The following is a 12,375-nucleotide window of genomic DNA, read 5'->3' as shown; positions in this document are numbered from 1 at the left end:
CTGGCACCCATCAGTCCAGCAAATTCCTTGGAGTGTTCCTTTACCCTGAGCAGAGAGGAAGGGAGGGAACGGGAGATTCACCAGGTTCATCAGGAGCTTCTGGTTCCTGCTGCCCCCTCCAAACTCGCTCCAAACAGAACAAAACAACAACAAAGACAAGGATGGCAGCAAATCCCAGCCCCTCTGCTGCCATCACAGCATCACCACTGGCAGCAGCTCCTGTCTGGGGTGGGATCTGAGGAATCCAGGACAAAGCAGCTCCATCTTCACCCCCTTCAGAATCAGAGCCGTGTTCTGGTGTGGGTTCCTCGTTTGCCTTCAAAAAAAAAATAAAAAAGAATAAAAGTTTTTGTTTGGAAAGCAGCGAAGGGGAGAGGCTCCACAGAGTTATTTCACGTTGCTTTTGTGTGCTCAGTGCCATTTTGAGAGCTCCCTAAAAATAATAAAGAGAACATCTATGCATCATTAGTCCAGCAGTCAGAGCCCATTAGACTCGATTAAAGGAAGAAAAGCCAGGGGAGGGAAATGTGGAGAGGAGGAGAAATGAGGAGTTGTGCTGCTAGGACTGGTCCATGAGACATTCCTGCTCTCCATGTGCCTGGGCCATGGACATCAGTCACACCTGGGGATGGGCACAGCCCTGCTCTGCTCCAGATCTGGGCTTGGGAAAAATGCACGCATTTTATGATTGGCTTTTCACAAATATTCAAATGGATATTATATGTGTTGTGTTAGAAAGTAATGCTGTATTAATTCTCTTAAGTACTGTGTTAAATATAGTTTTAGGTTATAAATATGTTAAAATAGAAACGATGCTATGTAGGATACTTTTTTTAAAGAAAGGACTGGCAGTGAGATAGCAGCCACAGGACACCTGAATTTTTCAGAGAAAAAGAATTTATTGCCCCATTATCAGGAGAAATGAACTTCCTCCTGCCTTGAAGGCGCTGTTAGGATTAGAAGGAAGAAGTTGATGATGACCAGACAGAATCCTGTGTTTGAATGGAATTTATGCATCATGTATGAGCTGTGTGAATATGCAACAGGTTATTGTATTTAAGGGTTAATCCTCTGTTAACGTGGATCCTTTTTTGGGCTTATTTTGCCCAGAAAAAGGTACCCAGACATCTGTAACTCTTTGTTTCTATTGTCTCATATCATCCTAATCCAAACTGTCCAAATTATTATTACTGCAACTGTATTACAATTTTTATAACCATTTTATTGCTATTAAACTTTTAAAATTTAAAACAAGCGACTGGTGTTTTTCACAGGGAAAAACTCCTGTTGACTGAACAACCCTGATCCCTTCAGTGCCCTGGCCAAGCTCAGGCTCTGCTGGGACACACTGCAGCTCCTCTTGGGGAAAGGACAGGGGAACCACAGCAATCACAGCATTCAATGTCAATTGTTCAAGGCACCAGGAGTCCCAAAGCAAATTCCTACCAGCAGCTGCTGCCTGACATCCCTGCTAAAAGATAACCACAGAACCTCTCTCTGTGTGTTTACAAAGACTCCAAAATCCACTTTTCACTTCTATCTCACTGACTTCCCCTGCTCTCCCCTTCCTGCTTTGTTTGCCAAGCTGCCATCAGCTCCTGCCCCCGGTGCTTTGTGCAAAATGCTGAATGGGAAGTTGGAGTGAATGCATTGCAGAGGGCAGAGGATGAGCCTGAGGAGGTGGGGACAGGAGGCCAGACAGGCTGTTTGATCACAGACCTCTGCAGAGGGAAGGAAGGCACAAAAATAGGAGTTTCATCCTCAGCAGCAGGCTTGTTTCCTGATAGATTGAGTGAAAGAGCTGAGAGAATGAATCTTTGTCATCCCTCTATTTTGAAGGAAGAAGCCTTCAATTTAAAACTCCATAAAGAATTACAGGAGTAGTGAAAGTAATTTATTTTTTAGTTACTTGAGCCTTTATTCGCTTAACTCCGAGGCAGGCTTGAAAGAGCTGGAAATGTTTTGCTTCTTCCACTCGAGGATGAAAATATTTTAATTCCCTCAAACATGGAAAGGGGGCACAGGCTTCTCCTGAGGTTCATATTTACAAATGCATTGTATCTGGAATGCAAACCTTGAATCATTTTCTAATGCTGCCACTACCCAGAGCTATGTTTTATTTATAAGTACAGCAGGACCACTCGGTGCTCTGAGCATCTGAGGAGGCAGAGACAGCTCAAAGCTCCTCAGCCATGAAGGCACAATTCAATTTTTTCACTTTGGGGGAAGACAGACAACTTATCCTCCGCCTTGGCAGCAGGAAAACTCAATCCCAGCAAGCTCTGAGCAAAAGGGGATAAAGAGGAGGAAAAATGTGACGAGGCAGCCAATGAAGGGAGCAGGGGCTTGGATGGGTGTGGGTGAGGGTCTTTCCTTCATATCTGATCCCTCTGTCCTTCCCAAACTATGCCCTAAAGCAGGGATTTCCCACCTCTTCCAGCCTGTGCAAAACCAGCCCTGGAAATCCACACAAACAAGGAGCAAGCCTGAAAACATCTCAGCAACTTTCTCACCAAGCACAGGAAAACAAAAGTCAACTCCCCAAAGACTGCCATGAAGCAAGTAATTAAAGAAATTACTACCTCATTTGGAGCCTAATTACTGTTAGGACATTTTATTTTTTTTTTTCCTTCCTACATGGAATGGAGCAGTCAGACCCACTGAAGCAAAATGCCACCTCCTCACGGTCCCTGAGGGAGCAAAGCAGACATCTGAGAAGAAGAATGGAAGTGAAAATAGAAGTTAATGCTTTAACTTCAAAGATGCCCAGAGAATTTCCTGCCACAACAATAATGCTGGATGGCTCTGCCTGGCTCGTGTATTAACAGCTTGAATATTTATGAGCAGAAGTGGATGCCTAGCCCAGCCAGGGAGCCCACAGTGAGACACCACCTCACTCCTAAATCCAGTCAATTCTTGAAAGACAGGGAATAAATCTGCCCAAATTAAGAGAGCTGGGAGCAGCACTCCCTGTCCATCTCCCTCAGCCTCTCCCAGCACAAAGGAGATGCAGGAGAGGGGCTCAGGCTGGGCCTGGTGACACCTGGGGATCTTTGCAGCAGGTCCCACCCCATTCCTGCACACCAGAACATTTCTGACCCTCAGCAGGCAGTGCCAGCCTTGTCTCAGCTCCGCTCAACGTGCCTCTGTTCAAGTGCCAGCTGCTGCGCCACTCTTTAAGTATTAATGATTTAGACAACACATTGGCAAGCAGGCAGAGATGGGGAGGCTGTGATTTGCACTCACTCATTAGAGCTTCTCTCCTGGCTGCCTCTCAGAGCTGATTCCAGCAGGAATCAGAGCTTCTGCAGCCCCACAGCCCGTGCCAGGCTGGTTCCCCACTCCCCAGCAGCCAGCAGGATTCACCATTTCTGGGGCAGATTCCTCAGAGGATGCTGAGCACCCCATCAGCTGACACCCATCAGTGCAGAACCTGCTGCTGATCTGAGGGGAGATGACTTGGGTTTCATTTACCCCCTGCAGCAGGCCCAAGCTCGGATTTCTTATCTCCATTAAAAGCTCTCCCTGGGCTAATGAAAACCACTGTAAGATACTGATTGTTTTTGTTTCACTCTGTTTAATATTCCCCTTCCTTAATAAAAACATCATAATCAACACAAGTGAGGATTTTGCTCTTTTTTTAAGGCATCTCTCAGCATCAGCTGTGCAGCCAGAACAAGGTGAGTCACCTGCCCTAGCTGGGAGCAAGAGGGGAAAAGAAGACTGTTCTTCTTCCATATGTGCAAATTTAATTTTCTTTAGGATAAAACCTTCTTCAGGACAATGAGTGTGTGACCTTCCTCTTGAAAGCTATCAGGTTAGAGCAGGCACCTCCACGAACTGGAGCTGCAAAAGCAGAAGGAGCAGCAGCCCCTCAGAAAATGGGGCCTTTGAAAGGCTTTGAGAGCAGGTGGTAAAAAAATTTTAAAAAATAATAAAACTGGCAGCCTCTCAACTCACCACTCTTCTGAAACTTTGGCTCATGGGCTGAGGTTGCCTCAATCCCAATGCAGCTCTGACAATGAGTCATTTTATGACAAACTCCAGGCTTCATTATCAGCCCCAGCAAAGCCCAGGCGGGGCTGGAGCAGCACGCTGGAAACCTCCAACCTCTCCTTAAGAGCTCCTTGTCCTCCCCTGGCCAAAACCCTGCTGCTGGCTTGGCATTCAGGCTGGAAGAGCCCAGGACAGTGAGAGCAGCTGCTTTTGCAGCACCTGTCCCCAGCTCCCTGCTCTGGAGGTGGCCTGGGATCTCAGGATGCTCTGCCAAGTCACACTCGAGAGCAGAGTTAGAGCAGAGGTGAGAAAAGAAGTGCAAAGAAAGAACAACACCTGAGGTGATAATATGGAGCAAAAATTGCTCCTGACAGGGTGTTGTAAAGGTGCAGAAAATCAGCTTTTAACAGCCCCATCCTGCAGCTGAGGATCAGCAGCTGAAATGAGGAAAGATCTTTGCCCCTTGCTCTGCTCTTGGGGCAGGGCAGAGCTCAGGGAATGTCCAAAAGGCAGGGAGAGGCTGGGAACCCTGAAATCCAGCACTCTTTAAAGATATCAACAGCAAGAGCAGCCTCTGTTTGTTGGCAAAGAGAGGCACCCAAAGTGCTGATTTCCTGCCTCCCTGCCTGGATTTGAGGGTACAGAGCCCCTGTACCTGGGCTCTGAACAAAGCAGCCCCTTCTGCAAGAACCCTGAGAAATAAATGACCCCAGACATAAAGATCTTTACAGAAACTCCCTAGGCAGCCAACCTGGCTTAACCTTTTCCCTAGCAGGATCCTCTCTACATCTCAGGGCCAGCTTTAACTGGGCTCAGGAGATTGCTGCAGTTTTCCTTTTTTAAATATCAGCCCATGCTGCCTATCACTTCAGCTCTGCCCCATCTTCACAGGGAGACCCCTCTGGAAAGATTTGACCCTTGTGCCAAGCTTTGCATATGGAGTTTTTAGCAGGAAAAATGGGGGTTTTTTTCCTTTTTTTTTGGCCTCTGAAATAGAGTTTGCACTGTCATGGCCAGGCAGCAGCTGGCTCAAAGAGCAGCAGAGAAGCTACAGAACACTGAGTACAAACACATCGTCCAGAAGTGGATCCATCCATCCATCAGAGGCAGCACCCAAAGGGTCACCTGGTGTCCAGCAACACCCATTCCAACCCCAAGGACAACCTGCAGCAGGAATCCACCCTCTCTAATCCTGAACAAGAGCTTAAAATAAACCCCCCTGCCATCCCAGGGCAGGCTCTAATCCACGGGGAGGAAGGACAGAGCAGAAGAATCACTTGTTTGGTTTGTCTGGTGAAAAACTAAAGGAAAACAGTGCCTGGGAGCTGGGGAGGGAGGGAAGAGCAGAGGAACAATTTTGTGCTGCCTGTTTCCAGCAGGGAGAGCAGGGAGGGAGGGGGACCACGGCTCCCTGGTGCACTGAAGGATGAACCTGCTCTCTCTAATCCAATTTATGCCTCAACATGGCCAGCACCAAGCAGGCTCAGGAAGAACAGCAGAGGCAGTTCAGAGGGCAGGGATGCTGGGGAGGGAGCGGGGCTGCATGATAACTTGAGGGGTTAGTGACTAAATTAGTGGGAACTGCAGAGAGAACACATTTGCATCTCTTTCAGCTGCTTCAGGTGTGATAGCAGCCTCTGCTTTCCCAGTCACTTAATTGTTCTGAGGGTTTTGAGGGGGAAAAAAGTGTCTTTCTTCTGCACTGCAGAGTTCTGGGAAGAGCCATGCTTGGCTTCAAGAGCAACCTCACTCCAGGAAAAAAATGTTCCTCGCTCTCATAAAGCTGCTGGGCTTTGCTTTGCTTCAGGAGAAGCTCAATCTGTTCTGCTGGCTCTGCAGGACACAGAGCAGCTCTGCAGGGCCACAGCCCCAGGCTCTGAGTGCTGCTGGCCGTGGGTGTAGGCAGCTCCCACCCCAGACCATTACTCATGTTGCAGAAAAGCTTTTGCATTCAGGGGAGAAGATGTGACACCGTGACAGCATCTGCTAATACAAAGAAAAAGAAGCAGAGTGGCACAATGCCAGTGCCCCCATGAAAATACATTCTCCCTGGTGTCTGCTGTGAGATGTGACCAGGAATAGAGCAAAACAGGCTCCCACTTAGAAATAAAGAAGAGAAAGCTTTATTAACTTAAACTATATGTAAAAATATAGTTAGAAAGAAAGAGAGAATAGAATTTTCATGCAGAAAGAATGAAAACCTTCCAAAAACATTTCCTCCTCCCCCCCAGCAAATTTCCAATACATCCATCCCTCAGATCACCATCTCTCAGTCCATCACCACCCTTCAGATAATCAATTCTCAGTTCATCAAAGGGTGAGGAGCCCCTCTTGTGCCACAGAAACACAGCTGAGACCTCCTGACCACAGCATCCCAAAAAACTCACTTCCTCTCAAACCACGACACAGAGAAAAGTGATCCCGGGGCCACAGCTTTGTGTGCCTCTGGCAATTCAAATTGTCCCGATTATTATTACTCTAATTGTACTACTATTTTTACAACTATTTTATTACTATGAGACTTTTAAAATTTTGTGATTGGCGTTTTTCACACCCAAACACCAGCTGGTCACCCATCCACTCCGGCCACAGACGGCTCTGGCAGGGGAAGCACTGCCCTCCCTCTCCTCCCAAAATAAAGTGTAAAAGCACACAGAGCCTTTGGGAAAGCACACAAAGCCTCTGGGGAAGCACACAAAGCCTCTGGGAAAGCTGTGCTTTCAGGGGGTTCAGCCCCAAGGAGCAGGGATGTGCCCATAGAGGGGTGCAGCTTACCAGGGGTGCCAGTGTCGCTGTGGCGCCTGCCCGAGGGTTGGTCACTCTCCATGGGGCTGAGCTCGGCCCCCTGCTCACTGCCCAGGCTGCTGTGGCTGCCCCACTGCTGGGCACACTGCGGGGGCTCCAGGGCTCTGCTCCTGGCCGGGCTGGGTCCCCTGGTGGGGGCTGCTGGGACAGGACAGAGATGAGCTGAGGGTGTCAAAGGCGGTGATGTTGTGTTTATGGGAAGGAATGATGAACCTGGCTCCATGTTCTTAGAGGGCTAATTCATTATTTTATGATGCTATTATATTAAATTATATTATATTTATATATGCTATTATATTATTATTTTATGATACATTATATTAAAGAATGCTAAACTAAACTATACTAAAGAATACAGAAAGGATACTTACAGAAAGCTAAAAAGACAATAATGAAAACTCCTGACTCCTTCCAGAGCCTCAACACAGCTTGGCCCTGATTGGCCTAAGAGTCAAAATAATTCACAGCAAAAACAAATGAAAAAATCTCCAAACACATTCCAAAGGAGCAAAACACAGGAGAAGCAAATCAGACAATTATTGTTTTCCTTTTTCTCTAAGGCTTCTCAGCTTCCCAGGAGAAAAATCCTGAGTGAAGGGATTTTTCCAGATAATGTGAATGCAGAATTTTCCAGACAATGTGAATTAAGAATCCACAGGGTGGGGATACTGAGCTGGAACATCCCAGCTCCAGCCAGGAGCCCTCAGGAGCAGGGTCAGCCCCAGTTTTTGTGCTCTGCTCCCAAGAAACACCAGTGATCCCAGTGATTCCAGGAGTGAGGAGCTGGCCCGGCATGTGGTGCCAGGAGCTGTCACATTCACATTCTCTGAAAAATCCCTTGGCCCAGGATTTTTCTCCTGTGAAGCTCAGAAGCCTCAGAAAAAAAGGAAAACAATTATTGTCTGATTTGCTTCTCCTGTGTTTTGCTCATGTGGAATGTGTTTGGAGTTTGTTTACCCACAGGTGATTGTTTCATTGGATTCTGGTGTGAGTTGTTTTCATTCATTAGCCAATCAGTGCCAAGCTGTGTTGGGACACTGGAAAGAGTTTTCATTATTATCTTTTTAGCATTCTCTAAGTATCCTTTCTGTATTCTTTAGTATAGTTTAGTTTAGCATTCTTTAATATAATATAGTATAATAAAATAATGAATTAGCCTTCTGAGAGCATGGAGTCAGGTTCATCATTCCTCCCTGCCATGAGGGCACCCCACAAATACAATGAGGAGCAGCTCCCAGCTCCTGGAATGCTGCAAGCCATGGAAGGAACCAGGGGGAGAAATCCCAGGGAGAAAGGCTCAGACCCTCACCCAGCACAGCCAAGAGCCAAACACTGAACCACTTCACACCTCCCACCCTCCAGCCACGGGGAAGGGCAGCTCCTCACCCAATCCTGCCTGGAGCTTTCTCCCTTGGGAGCCTTTTGATCCCACGGGGACGGGTTTGTCATCCAGGCTGGAGGAACTGAGCTCCGAGTCGCTCTCGCTGTCACTGGAAACCCCTGCAGGAGAGGACACAGACGCTCATCCACAACGCTCACAACACTCCCCAAAGAGCTGCCAGATGGGTCCAAAGGAAACAGGGACAAACTCTGACTCCCTGCTCACGTTCTCCTTCCCCAAAGGAGACCCTTCCTGCTGCTTCCCCACAGCATGAGGTGGTTTTAGTCTTTGCAGGTGATTTAGAACTCTAGAAGGTGCAGACACTACAAGTGCTTCTCTCCTAAAGCTGGCTGGGACCAGGGGGTGTGGGGTTTGTGGGGTCCCCAGGATGAGGTGAGAGATGAGAATTTGGCTCCATGTTATCAGAAGGCTGATATTATATTATATTATATTATATTATATTATATTATATTATATTATATATTACATTATATATAATATATAATACATACCATATATTATATAAAATATAATATAATATATAATATATAATATATACTATATAATATATAATATATAATATAATTATATTATATATTACAATAGATTATATTTTATACAAAATATAATATAATATAATATAATATAATATAATATAATATAATATATACTAAAACTATACTAAAGTAAGAGAAAGGACACATCAGAAGGCTTTAACAAGAATGAAAAATAAAAACCTGTGACTCCTCAGAGCCTCTACACAGCTGGACCACGATTGGACATTAAATTAAAACAATTCACATGGAACCAATCAAACATCCACCTGTTGGCAAAAAATATCCAAGCCACATTTCCAAAGCAGCAAACACAGGAGCAGCAATGAGATAATTATTGTTTTCATTCCTCTCTGAGGCTTCTCAGCTTCCCTGGAGAAAATCCTGGGCAAAGAGGATTTTTCAGAAAATATCACGGTGACATTGGGGTGCTCCTGTGCCACTCTCTGCTGCTCCAGGCTCTGCTCTCCCTTTTTTTCCCCTCTGTGTTTTTCTTCCCCTGAATCCTGGCTCTCCTCCTGCTGCTTTCCACTCCCCATATTTTCCAAAAGAGCTGGAGGAGCCTCATTTTGCCAGACACAGGCTTCCCAAACTGGCAGGTTCTTCCCACTTTTCCATGCAATTATGCAAACACCTCTCCTGCTTACACTGGTGTAAAAGATAACTTGGCTGCCAGCTCCTCTGGGTAAAATTAAAATAATGTTTTTTCCCAATTCCTGGATTTTTGTGGTAGTTTGATCTCAGAACAGAAATGGTGGGGCTGAGGAGGAAAGTAATGGGAAAAAAAAAAATCTGTTTTTTGTTTGAGGGATTGCACTTCTCCATCTGAGCAGGCAGATACCAGCTCTCCTGGCAGCCACCTCAAACAGCTGGTCACAACTCCTGGGGAAAAGTACAAAATCAGCCCATGAGGGATGTAAAGCAGGTAACACTGCAACCTGCAGCCTCTCCTGAGGGAAAAGGAAGCCCCAAGGATGATTTTTAGACCCACAGGATGTCTCCAGAAGCTCACACAGCTGTGAGAAGTGATTTTCTCTGTGGGGACGTGGGTGCAGGGGAACAAGGTGACAGCCACGGGGTAACACAGAGCTGTCAGCTCATCCCTCTGTGCCAGCCCAAACCCCCCAGCACTCCCCAGGGCAGCAGGATGGGAATCCCTCCCCTTGCACAGAGCAGGAGCTGTCAAATATTCCTGCCAAGCACCTCTGCAGGCACGCCTGTACTCAAGGATCTGTGCTACACAAAGTATTTCATTTAAAAAAAAAAAGAGGAATGAATACCTAAAGTAATGCTAACATCTCTGAGGATATTAAAGCTGGCAGGCAGTGTTATTGCAAGGCATTATTGAAGTTGGCCTGGCAGGCAGCTCCTCACACACACCCTCACAGCCTTTCCCTGCAGGGAAAAAGGCTCTTTTAAAAGCTGGGGGCTGCAATGCTGGCCAAGAGTCCTCAAAGCAAAGATTTGTCTAAAAAATATCTCCATTACTACCTGGGAGTGTCAGGTTCAGGAAAAACATCTTCAAAACTCCCTGGGAGAGGTGGGGAGTTCTATATAAACACTGCTAAAAAACAATCCATACATACCAGAGTGGGGTTTTTTTCCTATATAACCCAAATCTCAGCTGCAAGACTCATTCTGACCATCTTATTGCTCAATTCTCTCAGAAAATGAAGTCCTGTTCCACTTGGTCATCATCTTTTTTTTTTCTTTTTTTTGCTCTCCTGGATTCATAAAATCCATTTCCTCAGCACAGCTCCTTCCTCCATGAATCCTCTGGAAATGCTGGGAGCCAGGATTTATTTGGAGAAGGCCCCAGTGAATCAGTGGAGGTGACTTTAGCTGCCTGTCCCTGCTGCCATTCAGCAGCTCAGAGAGAAGCAGCACAAGAGGAAGAAAATATTAATGACTGCAAGGCACTCTCACCACAGGACCAGCCCTGTCTGCTCTCATTTCCTCTGCTGCCAATAAGATTCTCTTCTACTCGCTGCACCAAAGTCTCCCTTTCAGGTAATCCTTCATCCAAACCTTCTGCTGGCACTTTCCAGAGCCCAGAAGTAGTAAATCTGGTGTTCCAGCAGCTGCTGATATATCAATAGGAGATGTTGGACAGCTGTTCTTTCAGAGGATGGAACAGATTTATCCCTATCTCCAGCTGACTGGGAAAAAAAAAAAAAGCTCATAAAATAAAATGTGCTGAGATAAAACTTGCTGGAAAAGCAATATTTCCACAGGGAATGGGTCACTCAGTGAGAGCCTGGAGCCCTGCAGCTGCTGGCAGAGTCCACGTGCCTCAATCCCCAAGCCAGGGGCACTCAGGGGATGGTGAAGGACAATTCTGGCTGTTCCTGTCCCCAGAGGCAAATCAGGACGTGGGGGGGCTGTGCTGAGGCCAAGGGGAAGGAGCACTTGGCTGGGGCCGGGATCTGGTGTTAAATGTGTGATTTTGGAGCCATGCCCAGCTCAGGGCAGGCCCAGCCTGGCACACACACACAGAGCCCTTGGCACCTCCTGCAGCTGTCAGAAACAGCAAAAGCACGTGGGAATCACAGCCCCAGGGTGAGCACAGCCCTGCAGATTTTTGGCAAGCACAGGGAGCAGGGAGGGTGACAGCTCCTGGTCAGTGCAGGTGGGGCAGTGAGAGAAAATGAGGATTTTTACAGGCCAGGGTCCCAGTGCCAGATGACACCCCAAGAAGGAAAAGGTGACTGGAGCCAGCCCGTGTCCCTTTCAGGAGCAGCTCAAGTTGCAGCTTTGCCACTGCAAAGTTGGCAGGCTGGGTGAACTGCAGCCACTCCCCAGCACATCCCTGTCTGCTCCATCCCCCTGCATCCCCCTGCCCAGTGCTGCTCCCCCGCCTCTGGCAGATCCCATTGCCTGGCAACAGGGATGGAACAGGAAAATCCCCCAGGATTTTGGCAGCCCTCCTGCCAAACAGTGCAGCAGCTCAGGGGTCACATTTCTGTTTGATTTCCACCTTTTTCCTGCACAGCTCAGAGCCTGGATCAGGAAAACCCTTGCTGCTCTCGCTCCCTCCTCCTGACCCAGCTGAGAATCCCACCCACATTCCAGCACATGCAGCAGAGCTGCTGCCCAGCAGAAGAAATATTGCTGCCATTCTCCTCCTGACAATACATTTGTGCCTTAATTAATAGCAGGGTTCCCATGGCAACTGCTTGTTTATAGCAGAAATACCGAAGGCACCAGCAAATCCCAGCGGCAGCGAACACAGGGGAAATACTGGGGGTGCACAAATAAAACTTCTGCCTGGTGGGTTCTGCCTTCCACCCTCCTGCAGTGGGAGCAAATCCCCAGGTTCTGGCACTGATGCCTCAATTTTGAGGGGGAAAAAAGGACATTTGAGTTTGTCCCATCTCTGAATGGCAGCTCCTGGCACAGAGGGTGTGGCAGGACTGGGCTGGCCCCACCTGCCTTGAATCCCTGAAAAACTCAGAGCTGGCTCCTTCAGCACCTCAGGGACGAGCAGAGGGGCTGGACAGGGCTGGCCAGGATGATGGAAAGCCCAGGGAGTGCAGCCTGTCAAAGTGTTAAATGCCAGAGCTCATTCCCAAGAACAACCTGCCAAGCCAGCTGCAGGGCTGTGCTCCCAGCTGCAAGGACGTGTCTGGGGGAGCCTGC

The 12,375-nt window shown here is 47.5% G+C and overlaps 1 protein-coding gene across 1 annotated transcript in view; it reads right to left on the bottom strand.

The window, feature by feature from the left end:
• Positions 1-243: 243 nt before the first annotated feature.
• RPH3AL (rabphilin 3A like (without C2 domains)) overlaps positions 244-12,375 on the bottom strand; it is a 28,971-nt gene continuing 16,839 nt past the window's right edge. Inside the window, exons 6-8 of the mRNA XM_054287044.1 lie at positions 8,188-8,301; positions 6,772-6,939; positions 244-316 (exon numbers count right to left, since the gene is read on the bottom strand). Of these exons, the coding sequence (XP_054143019.1) occupies positions 282-316; positions 6,772-6,939; positions 8,188-8,301 (317 nt within the window). The 3' untranslated portion in view covers positions 244-281. The remainder of the gene's footprint in view (positions 317-6,771; positions 6,940-8,187; positions 8,302-12,375) is intronic.

This window comes from Melozone crissalis, unplaced genomic scaffold (assembly GCF_028551555.1).
Source record: "Melozone crissalis strain CALT ecotype California unplaced genomic scaffold, PUWL_Pcris_2 ptg000057l_1, whole genome shotgun sequence".
NCBI classification, from domain to species: Eukaryota; Metazoa; Chordata; class Aves; order Passeriformes; family Passerellidae; genus Melozone; species Melozone crissalis.
This window is presented reverse-complemented; position numbering and strand designations above follow the sequence as displayed.